Here is a 13,240-nt window from a genome sequence, read left to right as displayed (position 1 = left end):
GATATTCCAGAGAGTCGGAGAGATCATTGATGAAGACCAGAAAAAGCACAGGGCCCAGAACCCTGCCTTGGGGAACTCCAGCCTGAACAGGAAGGGGAGATGAGAGAAATCTATTCAGGGCCACACGTTGACTACGACCAGAGAGGAACTCCACATGCTATGCGTGGAGGTTTCCATGGATACCATACGAGGAGAGTTTGGTGAGCAGGGGGTTCCAGACCGTATCGAAGGCACGTGATATGTCGAGGGAGACAGCTCTGATTTCCTGTTTGGCGTTGAGGACCTCCATCCATTGTTGAGCAGCAGAAGCAGCATGTCCAGAGTAGAGTGACCTGGTCTGAATCCAAATTGATGATCAGATATGAAGCCATTGGAGAAGAGGAAGGATTTAATATCGGAAGCAATGATGGATTCCATGACCTTGCTGATGTTTGGGAGTATCTTGTCTCCTTGATTTCCAGTGCAGCGAGGTGTTTTGAATTATAAGCAGTGGGCCTTTTTTTCCCCTTCATGCACATAACCCAGGTTATTTTTTTAAAATATATTTGCGGTAGCGATTGAGGCAGCTGTCAGTTGCCTATACACTGCCCAAATAAAGTTATGTGTCAGAAGAACGTGTTGCATACCAAGAACAAGGTCGCTCATATGGTGGGTACTCTGCTAATACTAATAATATTAACAACAATAATTATGGTCGTATCATTTGGCAATAATAATAACGAACGTGTAATCTTTGCCCTGGTCGAAGTACAACAGGGCTTGGTGAAAGGCAAGCTAATGCTCGAGCAGTAAAGCAGGCAGGTATGTTACAAGACCGTGAAGACCAATGAAAATTTGATCCAACGGACCAACGGGCCCAATAGTCATATAAATAATTATATGATTGTTCCATGTTCACAAAACTTCAAAAGAATGACCCCAAGCGTTTTTACGAGTATTTCAAACGATTACATATTGGGCTCAAAAGGTTTTTCCCTTTTCTAAAAGAAAGTCAAGCAAAAAATGACTTGTATTCCGAAGGCATCAGGAAATTCATTCACTGCTGTGAAGTGTATGTGACAGTGGTTGGAAACCACATAGAATAAGGACGAACATATTTGCCCTGTTTCACTGGTGCTGCACCACATATTCATGGGAAAAAAAGTTTTGACTCTCCGTCGTACAATAAAACAAACTTTCATCCTGCTCTATGTCACGGTACACCCATTACTCAACACAACATGCTTTTTTTTACTGAGCAGATGCATTCAGTCAGTAATCTTTACTCATTCACACACAATTAATGGATTGGTGGTTGTGTTAAGTCACGTTGCATTTCCGTCACTGTTGTTGGCTCGATTCCCACACTGATGGCTGCACACTGAGGGAGAAACAGACCCCACTTTGGGTTAGTACTCCTACATCTCACTTGATACTTATTGACATGTTTGCCACTCTCAACTGAGCTGGGATCCCAGGTTCAAATTCAAACACTTTATTTGTTTATTATATTTGTGTAAACATACTTACATACAGTATAGTGGACAAAAATGGAAACACCAGGGTACACGGGCCATACAACATATACGCAAAGTATGGGGCCGCAACATGTACGTGAGCAGCACGTGAAATAGGCAAACCTCTTTTCGGCAGTCCTCTCGTCTTGTATATACAAGCGGGTTGTGGCTCGGGTCCAGTATTAACTTAAATGCGTTCATGGGTCATATTGACCCGACAATATTTTTGTTTCGCTATAACATTGTTACAACAACGTTTTTATGCTTGACCTTTCATCCCAGCTAACACAACAACGTTGGCCCAACGTCAAAAATCAACGTTGGCCCAACGTCAAAAATCAACGTTGGCCCAACGTCAAAAATCAACGTTGGCCCAATGTCAAAAACCAACGTTTGGCCAACGTCATTTTTTTCCCGGCTGACCAACGGTGGGTAGACATTGGAAGGGCGGCTGGCCCAATCTTGGACCGAGGTTAGACAAACGTTGGAATGAAGTGTTGGCCCAACGTTGTTGTGTTAGCTGGGATATATGCTTTAAATAAAGGCTAATATATGTTTCTGTGTGTGTTTTTTATTCTTTCATTCAACATCGCAGGAAATGTTTATTTTTACACATGGTTGGCAGGCTACATAACAACCCCCAGCTGTTAGGGTTAGTTGTAGTTGGTGGGGTGTTAGGGTTAGCTGTTAGAGTTGTTAGGGTTAGGATTAGGATCCTGAAGGGGAAATAAATAAACCACACACACAGGAATATGTATTACCCTTTATTTGAAGCATATATGAAAGGTCATGCATAAAAACGTTGTTATAACAATGTTGTAGCGAAGCTAAAAATCATGTCGGGTCAATATGACCCATGAATTCATTCATGGGAGTATCAAATAAAAAAATAAAAGAACTAAATAAACTGCCTTAGTGGATTTATGGAGGTGTTAATTTGCATATTTATTTATCCTTTGCAGATGTGGAGTCTCCTCAAACAAGGCTTAAAATGTAAAGGTGAGAAACCCAGCCTGAGCATCAGGTGTGCAAGTCATCTTATCATCCCTACTGCCCCTTTACATTCAGGTTATTGAAACAACACCGGTATATATAATACAGTGTAACTTTTACTTTTAATGCATAAAATAGCTGGAAAGTGAACTTTTCTACTTACTCAGTAGTTCTTCCATTGTTTTCCCTCATTGAAAGTATTATATTTACGAGTCCGACTGGTCCTGAGTGCGAGGCAGTAGGGATAAGGAAATGAGTGTTGGCTCCAAGAATGTATTTTTACTTCCGCCACCGAAGGTGGAAGGAGGTTATGTTTTCACCCCTGTCTGTTTGTGTATTTGTCTGTTTGTAAACAAAATATCTCAAAAAGTTGTGGACGTATTTGGACGAAATTTGTGGACAGGTTAGGTGTGTGACAAGGAATAATAGATTCAATTGTGGTGAAGATTCGAATCTGGATCCGGATCAGATAATTTTTAAAAGTAATTCTTCTCCATTGAGTGATGCGGTTAAAACCGATATGTAGCATATTTCAAAAAATTGTGGACATATTTGGATAAAACTTGGTGGACGGGTTAGGTGTGTGACAAGGACGAATTGATTCAATTTTGGTGAAGATTCGAATCCGGATCTGGATCAGAGAATTTATTTTAAAGTAATTATTCACGATTGAGTGATATTGCGAAAAATGGTATATAGCACAAAATCTCAGAAATTTGATGACGTATTTGAGCGAAACCTGGTGGACAGCACTGACGGAGTTTGGGAGGAGCAGGGGGTGGGGGGCAATGCCCCCACCTTAATTTTTTTCATTAGTTTACAATTAAGATAAAAACATCCCGTATTTAAACGTTAGTGACAATAATGAACGTAAACTGTATTTGTGATTTCACCTACACTGTAACTACACTAACAAACGGTAATTTTGGAAGTCAGACCTACCTACCCATTATTAGTCCCCTACCGGTGTACACCGGAGGGGACTATAGGTTTGCACTCCGTCCCTCCGTCTGTCAGTCTGTTCGTCTGTCAGTCCGTCACGCAAAGAACAGTTTTCCGGACTTTTTTTCTAAACTCTTAATGCTAATGATTTCAAACTTGGCACATGGTTTGCTCATGATAAGTTGCAGATCAAGTTCGAACTTGACGACGTTTCGATCATTTTTGACAAAGTTATTGCACTTTGAACTTTGGTAATTTCCCCAACAGTTTTCTGGACGACAGACTGCCGGTAGGGGACATGTATTGCAGCGCAATACTTAGAATGCTTGTTCACCCTGTAATATTACTATCTCCTTTATTAGTCCCCGACCGGTGTACACCGGAGGGGACTATAGGTTTGCACTCCGTCCCTCCGTCTGTCAGTCTGTCCGTCTGTCAGTCCGTCACGCAAAGAACAGTTTTCCGGACTTTTTTTCTAAACTCTTAAAGCTAATGATTTCAAACTTGGTACATGGTTTCCTCATTATAAGTTACAGATCAAGTTCGAACTTCACGACGTTTCGATCATTTTTGACAAAGTTATGGCACTTTGAACTTTGGTAATTTCCCCAAAAGTTTTCCGGACGACAGACTGCCGGTAGGGGACATGTATTGCAGCGCAATACTCAGAATGCTTGTTAATATTGTCACGTCTACCCTGTAGTGAAGACCTCGAGGCGACAGATGACCAAACGAGCTTTAACTCCGAGGTGTATACCCAACTATGGCGGTATCTTTTGCACGCGTGGGGGTGGTGGAGGGTAGCGAGGTCCTTACTTGTACGGACGGACTGCACATGGGGGGTTATCCGATCCCCACAACAAATAAACATACAAGACAAGCAAATCAACAATACAACAAATGAAATGCAACAAATAATGGTTTCATGAAGATAAATGACAGGATAACAAAAATGAAAGGTAAGGTAAAACCTAATTCCTAAATGAGGGATCCTCCACACGGACTCATATACAGACACAGGGAATGACAAAATAAAGATAAACTGTGGTGTGGTACGTTGGCCGATACTCCACCTGGCGTCCTTGACCAGTCGTGGAACCACCACGTGGGAACCACACAAGATGGCGCGCAGTCGCGCCCGTAGTAGCCACTGACCCACGGAGCGACGGCCAAACTCCCTCCTCCTCCAATCGTCGTGATCCACCGGGCTCCACCACTCGTTTTTACTAGCGCGCACCGCTCCACGCACAGCCGCCTCCATCGAGGGCACAGGTAGAGAGAGCAAAATGGGTCCGCCGTCCACGCAGCCAAGAACAGAGAGCGCGTGAATACGATCGCCTGTAACCAGCCAGGGACAGAAAGAGAGCGAATGCAACTGCTCATACACAGAGCCCGAACCAAGAGAGAGAGAAAATGATGGTGCTTTCCCTTTTTGCTCCGACTATCTCGAACATTCTCTCTGACATTACCCGTGCTCCAATCACCGAGCGCGGTCGAATCGTCCCAACCAATCGCCCTTCGGGGCGTGGCCTCGCGGTCACACTTGGCGCCCATCGAGAAGTTTCGGCTGGGTGGTGTCGTAGTGTCTGTGTACTGTTGGCGATAATGTTATTTTAATCATGGGCCGGTCGCATGGCTAGCCGAGTGTGATTTATAAGAATGAAGGGAAAAATCACAAGGGCATTTACACTCTGGGAATTTATCCATAGGCCCTAACTAATTAGCATAGCTCCACCCCTCGCATAGAGACACATAACGCTTACATGGACATGCGGTCCTAACTTAAATATATTGAGGTGACTTCACGGCATACGGAGCACGCTACTCTATACAATTCTACCTCTATGGTATTTCAATACCTACCCCCATACACGTAACAGTATTAAGCCCTCCACCCCCCCCCCCCCCCACCCCAAATAGTGAAGTCAAACTATGCCTATGGTGGACAGGTTAGGTGGCCTATGCCTATGGTGGCCTATGGTGGATAAGAAAGAATTTATTCAATTTTGGTAAAGATTTGAGTCCAGATCAGAGAATGTTTTTCAAGTGATTCCTCACCATTGAGTGATATGGCAAAAACGATATATAGCATCATATTTCAAAAAGTTATGAATGACTTCTGACACAACTTAGTGGATGAGTTGGGTGAGTGACAAGTCCAAGCTGATTAGACTTTAGTTCAGGTCTGATGCAGATCCAGCCTATCAATGGGATACACACTGTAAACTGTTCAGCCTGGCATAGGTACGCTCTCTACCGAGTGTCGTTCTCGTTATTTTAGTTTATTTTTTTTGTAAAGTTAACAGTGTTTTCTTGAACATTCCACTGCCATGTGCCTACTCGCAGAATGCGGTGTGATCTGCCATAAGCAATGCAGAGAATTGCTCCGGTCCGAATGCAAGAAACGAAGCAAAAGCCTTCCAAATGAATCTCTCCCTCTACTCTCCTCCTACACATCACCACCAGGCACGCCAGGCCTGAATACACCCAACAATGGTACGTATTGCGCAACATCACGGTAGGTTCTCCTGAGCTTATGCGCATCCAGTGATTCTCGCTTTTGCTTCTTTTAACACAGAAACATGTGATTTCACTCCAAGCAAAGCTGTTTCACTTTACTATCGCATAATTACACACCTTTTTCTGCTTTATCATGGATGTTTGGTCACCATTTTTGGTCATGTGTGTGCTCAGTATCAAGATTCTTTAATCACCACTTCGGAGCTGGTTCAAATCCCACTCCACATCATTCCAATCTGGGAATAGGTTTAGTTGCTGGCCTAAAAACGTGTTTCCTAAAGAGAGAGGGTGCTTAATCTCAATTCCTCATAATTTGAGATATGAGTAGTATTTCATTGTTCCTGTTTTTAATTTGGATTTGTGAGAGTCTGGATCATAAATGGTCACACTATTGCTAAGACTAGATTTGAATAGAAAATAAATAAATAAATCTATGACTGCTTGCTAAACAATCACAAATACAAGGGTTTTTTTTCAGGGAAAGTCTCTTACGAGGTCTTGTTTTAAAGTAATGATACGTTCATGGAGAATAAATGCCTATACGTGGAGAAGTGGGGAATCTCACTTTAAATGGTTAAATACAACAACCCCCAAATGTTGATAAAAGCCGATTTATCAAAGATCGGTTTCGATTTTGTTTTGAAATTTTGTCGAGTATAAACAGAAAATATCTGCTCAAGAAAATGTATGACGTTTTACCCATGGTAGGACAGATATAAACTGATCTTTAAACAAAATAATATAGTTTTAGTTGTTGTTGTATAGCCCCGGACAGTTCTCTTGAAAAAGCCCACGGCAAGGAGATAGCTGTGATTGATTTCCCAGGAGCGACTCAGAGATGCCCCACATCTAGGATGGTGTACCCCCACCTTCATGAAGTCGGGGCCAATGACAGACAGAGAGAGAGACAGAGAGACAGAGAGACAGAGAGACAGAGAGAGATAGAGATAGGGAGAGAGAGAGATAGAGATAGGGAGAGAGGGATAGGGCCGGGGACCGATCGGCACGCTGACTGTGCCTACGTTGCCCTGACGAATCCGTGCAGGGAAGAATGGGGAAAATTTCTCACCCGACTTGTGTTGGGGGAGTGGGGTACCACGACCACAAAGAGACGTCCCCGATAGTTATGATGTTTTAGTACATACGAGTGGTGCACTCTAAACCTTTAAACCACAGAGTGCAGGTGAAAGACATGGAAGATTGTAGGGACTTTACAAGAAGGTACTGTGAATTTATGGCACAGTGGCAGTCCAGATACAAATGGCATGATGAGCCATTGCCCCGCTGATGTGCTGGGGCAAGGTGGGGAACAGCGGAACTGTAGCGTACCACCCAAGCCACCCCACCACTAAATTCTGTGCAGCAGAAATACCTACCCTGAAAATCTTGGGGATTGGTATTCTAATAGCCTTGAATGATCTTGAAATGCAAGAAATCTTGCATTTCCCAGATTGGGGATTGTGGTTCAGTTTTCTGGCATGGCCCGAGGACAGCATATTCTGTTGCCTACTCACTAGGATAAAGGGTGGCCCAGCTCAGCTGGCTTGGCAATGCTCATGTTTGTGATTCTGCACAGCAGATTCGTTACGGAAATAATTCTGCTGTGTGCAGTCAGCAGAAATCATCATTATATAGCCTTTTGAGTTCCGTCAATTTATTTTGTTCCAGTGGCGAAGGAGCAGAAAATGCAAAATAATACTTGGTACTGCGCTGGACTTCACCAGAGGTGGTTCTGATTACCATGCCAGATTATGCTGGTGAATTGCACTCTGAGCTCTCACCTGGGCCAAGCAAGTTAGTGTCATGTAGCTTTCCAAAGGCGGAAAGCAAGAAAAGGGTGGGTTGGGTTCCGTGGCTGCAAGGCATAGCTGGTGAGCTATATTGAGCTGCATCTTCTAAGACAGCTGTTGCACCCCAACTTCACAATAGGCATTCCAATACATGGCTAAAAATAAAATCACTTTTTCTCCAAATGTAGTTTTCATGCAGAGTTCCAATATCAAACAAATCTGAATTGATACCAGACAAATTTGACAATATTAACATAGTATAAAACAAGTACAGATGCATTCAAAGTACACCGCCCCCATGCCAAAATACATAAATAACACCCTCCAGCGTGGCACATAGAGACTGTATTGGGAGGGAGAGGTGTACAATAATTGATTAATTAATTGCATAATTAAAATCAATAAATAGTAATCGTAAAATAATTTCTTAATCAATTGGCTAATAGCATACCTCAACCACCAGTGTTTCATCTTAAGATGTAACTTTATGAAGATTAATTAAATAAGTCATTGATCAAAATAAATAAATCATTAATTGATTAATCAATAAATAATAAATTAATTAATTGATTAATCAATAAATCCAAAATACTCTTTATAGCCACATCACTTGGTCACTGTCATGTCCAAATAGCTTCCTAGCTTAAATGGTGCCTGAGATATTGCCCAGATGAGAAAAAAAAAAAAGAAGAAGTTATTAATAGTGAAAATAAATAAATAATAATGCTAAGATAATTAAATTATTAATCAATTGGCTATTAGAATACCTAAACCATCATCTTTTTACCCGAATCTGTAACTTTAAAAAAGTAATTAATCAAGTCATTAATCGAATAATTAAATAATTAATCGAATAATTGATTAATCAATAAATGAAAAATACCCTTTGCAGCCAAATCACAGTCATTGTCGTGTCCAAATATCAGCTTCCTATTTCGAAAAGGTGCTTGAGATATTGCCCAGATGAGAAAGGAAATAAATAAGTACTTAATCGATTAATAATTGAGTAATTATTGAATTAACGATTTTTTTTTTTTTCATTGAACACGTGCTCAATGCTCATTGAACACGTGCTCATTGAACACGTGAACAATTCATTGAAAAACAAGAAATAGTGTTTTTGCCAAAACACGTGCTCACTATTGTGCCCAAATTTCAGATTCTTAGCTCAAAGGATGGCTGAGATATCGCCCGGACAAACAAGAAAGAAAACGAGAAAGAAACCGGAGTGAAAACTGAGTACTCCCTTTCAGCGCGTGTCATTGCCGGGCCCCCTTCGGTGCCCGGCAATGACATCATGCAGCGCCCGGAGATGGGATAGGAAAGGAGCGGTGTACAACAATTTGAGAAGTGTTTGCTTGTGTGTTTGTGTGATTTAGGGTGCAAGGGAAGGTTATTGGTATTTTAAAAAAAATCATAGTCCTGAGTTTTCAGGATGGGTGGACACCAATTCGCTTAATGTAAAAAACGTATGGCATAGTGCTGCTCCAGGTGGGAGTGGGTTTAACAAGTCTTTGTAAAATACACCAATTGTCTTTAAGAAAACCATAGACATCATATAAATGGAGGTGGGGGGGGGGGGGGTTGGTGGGTTAACCCATCCATAAAGACGATCTCTTTGCTGGTGTTCCAAATTCGTATTCAGTAAAAAAAAATTATACCCCTGGTGTGTCAAAGGAGTCACCGAGAAAAATACCCCAGCAAGGCTCTGCATTGTTAAATGCTCCGTCTTATAAAATTCCTTTAGTAAACTTGTTTGACTGAATTATGTACCTACAGTCACGTGAAAAAGTAAGTACACCCCATGTAAAGTTTTGACTTTTTCAACATATTTCAACATACAGCTATTTGATCTTCATTTCAACAATATTGAAAGATAAAGGTGATATAATATAACAAATATCATGAAACATTTACATTTTGTAGTCCATTGTATAATTTAAATAAACATAAATGCAAATTCCGCATGTGGAAAAAGTAAGTACACCCCTACATTTATCACTACTTCAAATACCTAAAATTAGAATCAGGTGCACCAGCTCAGGTGCAAATGATTAGAACATCGTTAGAGAGGATCTTGGAGGAACCTGTTTTAGTTAAACCTCAGACATTTAGTTTGGTTTGCTCTTTGTTGTTGAAGTGTGTGGCGTCACCATGCCGAGATCAAAATAGCTCTCTGAGGCCTTCAGAAAGAAGGTTATAGATGCCTACGAGTCTGGGAAGGGATTTAAAAAGATCTCCAAACAATTTGAAATCAATCATTCGACTGTCCGGAAGATCATCTACAAGTGGAGAAGATTCCAAACAACTGCCAACTTGTTCAGGCCAGGCCGCCCCAGCAAGTTCAGCCCGAGGGCAGACCGCAAGATGCTGAAAGAAGTCTCTAAGAACCCCAGAATGTCATCACGGGACCTACAGGTAGCTCTTGCCACTGTTGATGTCAAAGTGCACGAGTCTACCATTAGAAAGAGGCTGCACAAATTTGATCTACATGGGAGGTATGCCAGGAGGAAACCTTTGCTGTCCAGAAAGAACATCAGGGCAAGACTAAAGTTTGCCAATGAACACCTAGGCAAAGACCAGCACTTCTGGAACAATGTGCTCTGGACAGATGAGTCAAGGTAGAGCTATTTGGCCACAGTACCAGAAGACATGTTTGGCGAAAACCAAAGACAGCATTTGACCACAAGATCCTGATACCAACTGTAAAGCATGGTGGTGGAAATATTATGGTTTGGGGCAGCTTTGCTGCATCAGGGCCTGGGCAGCTCACCATCATAGAATCCACTATGAATTCTTCATTGTACCAGAGGGTGCTTGAGGATAATGTGAGGCCATCTGTCGGAAAGTTCAAGCTCAATCGAAGCTCAACCTTGCAACATGAGAATGACCCTAAATATACCAGTAAATCTACCAAGGAATGGCTGAAAAGAAAGAAATGGAGGGTTCTGGAATGGCCAAGTCAAAGCCCGGATCTAAATCCCATTGAGATGTTGTGGGTGGATTTGAAAAGAGCTGTGCATGCAAGAAACCCCTCAAACATCGCACAGCTGAAAGAATTCTGCATGGAGGAGTGGGCAAAAATTTCTCCCAGTCGATGTCAGAGACTGGTAGACAGTTATAAGAAACGCCTACTTGAGGTTGTTTCTGACAAAGGATGCAATACCACCTATTAGAGCCAAGGGTGTACTTACTTTTTCCACATGCGAAATTTGCATTTATGTTTATTTAAATTATACAATGGACTACAAAATGTAAATGTTTCATGATATTTGTTTTATTATAACACCTTTATCTGTCAATATTGTTGAAATTAAGTTCAAATATCTGTATGTTGAATTATGTTGAAAAAGTCAAAACTTTACATGGGGTGTACTTACTTTTTCACCTGACTGTATTTTAACTTTTTCAAACAATTATATGCACAATTACATGTGATCTGTTTTGTGGCTTTTATATGTTTAAAAAAAGGACTTTACATGATTCTTATTTTGTATTTAATATATTTTACTCCATAATTTCATACGATACCGACAGCTTGAAAAACGGGATAAATCACAAAAGGATCACCGTTGATGTCCAAAGATCCTGCTCTCCGTTCCGATTAACCCAATCAATGCGCATTAACTTGCTCTAATCCCTGAACGTTCTTTGTTACTTATTTATTTTACAAGCTAACTTTGATACTAACTTCAACAATGTTTCATTGTAAAATATAACATTCATCAATAGATCATGGTGAGGGACAGTTCTTGACAAGGCAAAGATTCGGTAGCAGAGTATGTGCCCTAATAATATAAATAATAATTTGGCCTTGCAAGACTTTGATCAAGGAATGCTGACCACCGAGGGAAGCAAGGAGAAGCTGACGTTTCGGGCATTAACCCTTCTTCGAAGGAAAACAGCAGGGTTAACATTACTCTTTTGCTCCGATGAAAGGTTAATGCCCGAAACGTCAGCTTGTCTTCGTACCCACGGTGGTTGGCATGCCCCATAATGTTGATGTCACCCATCATCCTCGTGATGGATCACGCTACCATGTGATGCCTGACTGTGAAAACACCAATCCGAGATTATAGTCGGGTCAGGAATCATACTTGTACTAGGCAGCATCCAATCAAGATAAGAGCAACAAAGAAGTAAAAATTTTCAGAAGAAAATGGTGGACACGTGCTATTTTTTTTTCCACCCTCTTCAATTCCACTCCTCCCTCCAAGTCTTTAAAACAGCTGTTCACCACCATCTCTTATCTTCCCCCATCCAAAACCTGACCTTTTCTAGTCCCGTTAATTCACCCCAGATCCACTTTTTTGAAATACCGACTTCATTCCTGGAAGTCCTAGCAGTGTCCATGTGTTTTTTTTTTACGAGCACCCCCCCTTCCCATGCCTCCTTCTCGCTTGCAATCAAAGTCAAAGATAAATGTTTAGTATTGTTATTTTATCTCTCAAATTTTTGGTTTCAGACCAGGTCACTCTACTCTGGACATGCTGCTTCTGCTGTCTCAACAATGGATGGAGGTCCTCAATGCCAACAGGAAATTAGAGCTGTCTCCCTCGACATATCACGTGCCTTCGATACGGTCTGGCACCCCGCTCTGCTCACCAAACTCTCCTCCTTTGGTATCCATGGAAATCTCCACGCATGGCTGGCGGAAATCCTCTCTAGTCGTAGTCAACGTGTGGCCCTGAATGGGTTTCTCTCATCTCCTCTTCCTGTTCAGGCTGGAGTTCCCCAAGGCAGTGTTCTGGCCCCTGTGCTTTTTCTGGTCTTCATCAATGATCTCTCTGACTCTCTTGAAAATCCTCTCTATCTCTTTGCTGATGACTCCACTCTCTGCCGCTCCATTCCTCATCCCTCAGATCGGCAGTCTGCAGCCTCCTCACTCTCTGCAGACCTGGACAAAATCACAGACTGGGCAAACAAGTGGAACATGTCTTTCAATCCTGACAAATCTCACACCCTTACGATGTCTCTCCGAAAAGACCGACTGGACAACCCTCCCAGCCACTTTCTGAATAATCCTCTCCAAGAAGTTCTGTCACTCAAGCTTTTGGGTCTCACTATCTGCCATGATCTTTCCTGGGAAAACCACATTTCCAAGTTGGCCTCCAAAGCCAGTCGCCGACTGGGCATTCTCCGTCGTGCGAAGTCCTTCCTTGGCACACCTGAGCTCCTCACCACATACAAGGCTTTCATCCGCAGCTCAATGGAGTACTGCTCTCCCCTCTGTGCTGATGCTCCTGCCTCACACCTAGCTCGTCTTCACGCTGTTGAAACCAAAGCGTTCAGAATCATTGGAATCTCCCGCGATGACGCTATCTCCGAGGGCCTTTCACTTACTCACCGCAGGCAGGTTGGTGGTCTTTCCGTCTTCTACCGACTCCTCTCCGGCCCTGCTCCCCCAGCTCTCTCTGGGCTGTCCCCCAAATATTCCTACAGGTCGCACAAGATCTGCCTGCAACCCTCTTATGGTTAAACTGCCAAAATGAAGACTCT

General features: G+C 42.2%; 1 protein-coding gene across 1 annotated transcript in view; it reads left to right on the top strand.

Moving 5' to 3' along the window:
* LOC137426465 (ras guanyl-releasing protein 3-like) overlaps window positions 1–13,240 on the top strand; it is a 309,201-nt gene that overhangs the window by 287,510 nt on the left and 8,451 nt on the right. Inside the window, exons 14-15 of the mRNA XM_078779402.1 lie at window positions 2,459–2,495; window positions 5,778–5,927. Coding sequence (XP_078635528.1) covers window positions 2,459–2,495; window positions 5,778–5,927 — 187 coding nt within the window. The remainder of the gene's footprint in view (window positions 1–2,458; window positions 2,496–5,777; window positions 5,928–13,240) is intronic.

This window comes from Myxine glutinosa, chromosome 5, assembly GCF_964187855.1.
Source record: "Myxine glutinosa chromosome 5, kmMyxGlut1.1, whole genome shotgun sequence".
In the NCBI taxonomy this organism is placed as follows: Eukaryota; Metazoa; Chordata; class Myxini; order Myxiniformes; family Myxinidae; genus Myxine; species Myxine glutinosa.
The sequence above is the reverse complement of the archived record's forward strand: the minus strand, read 5'-3'. Positions and strand labels throughout refer to the sequence as shown.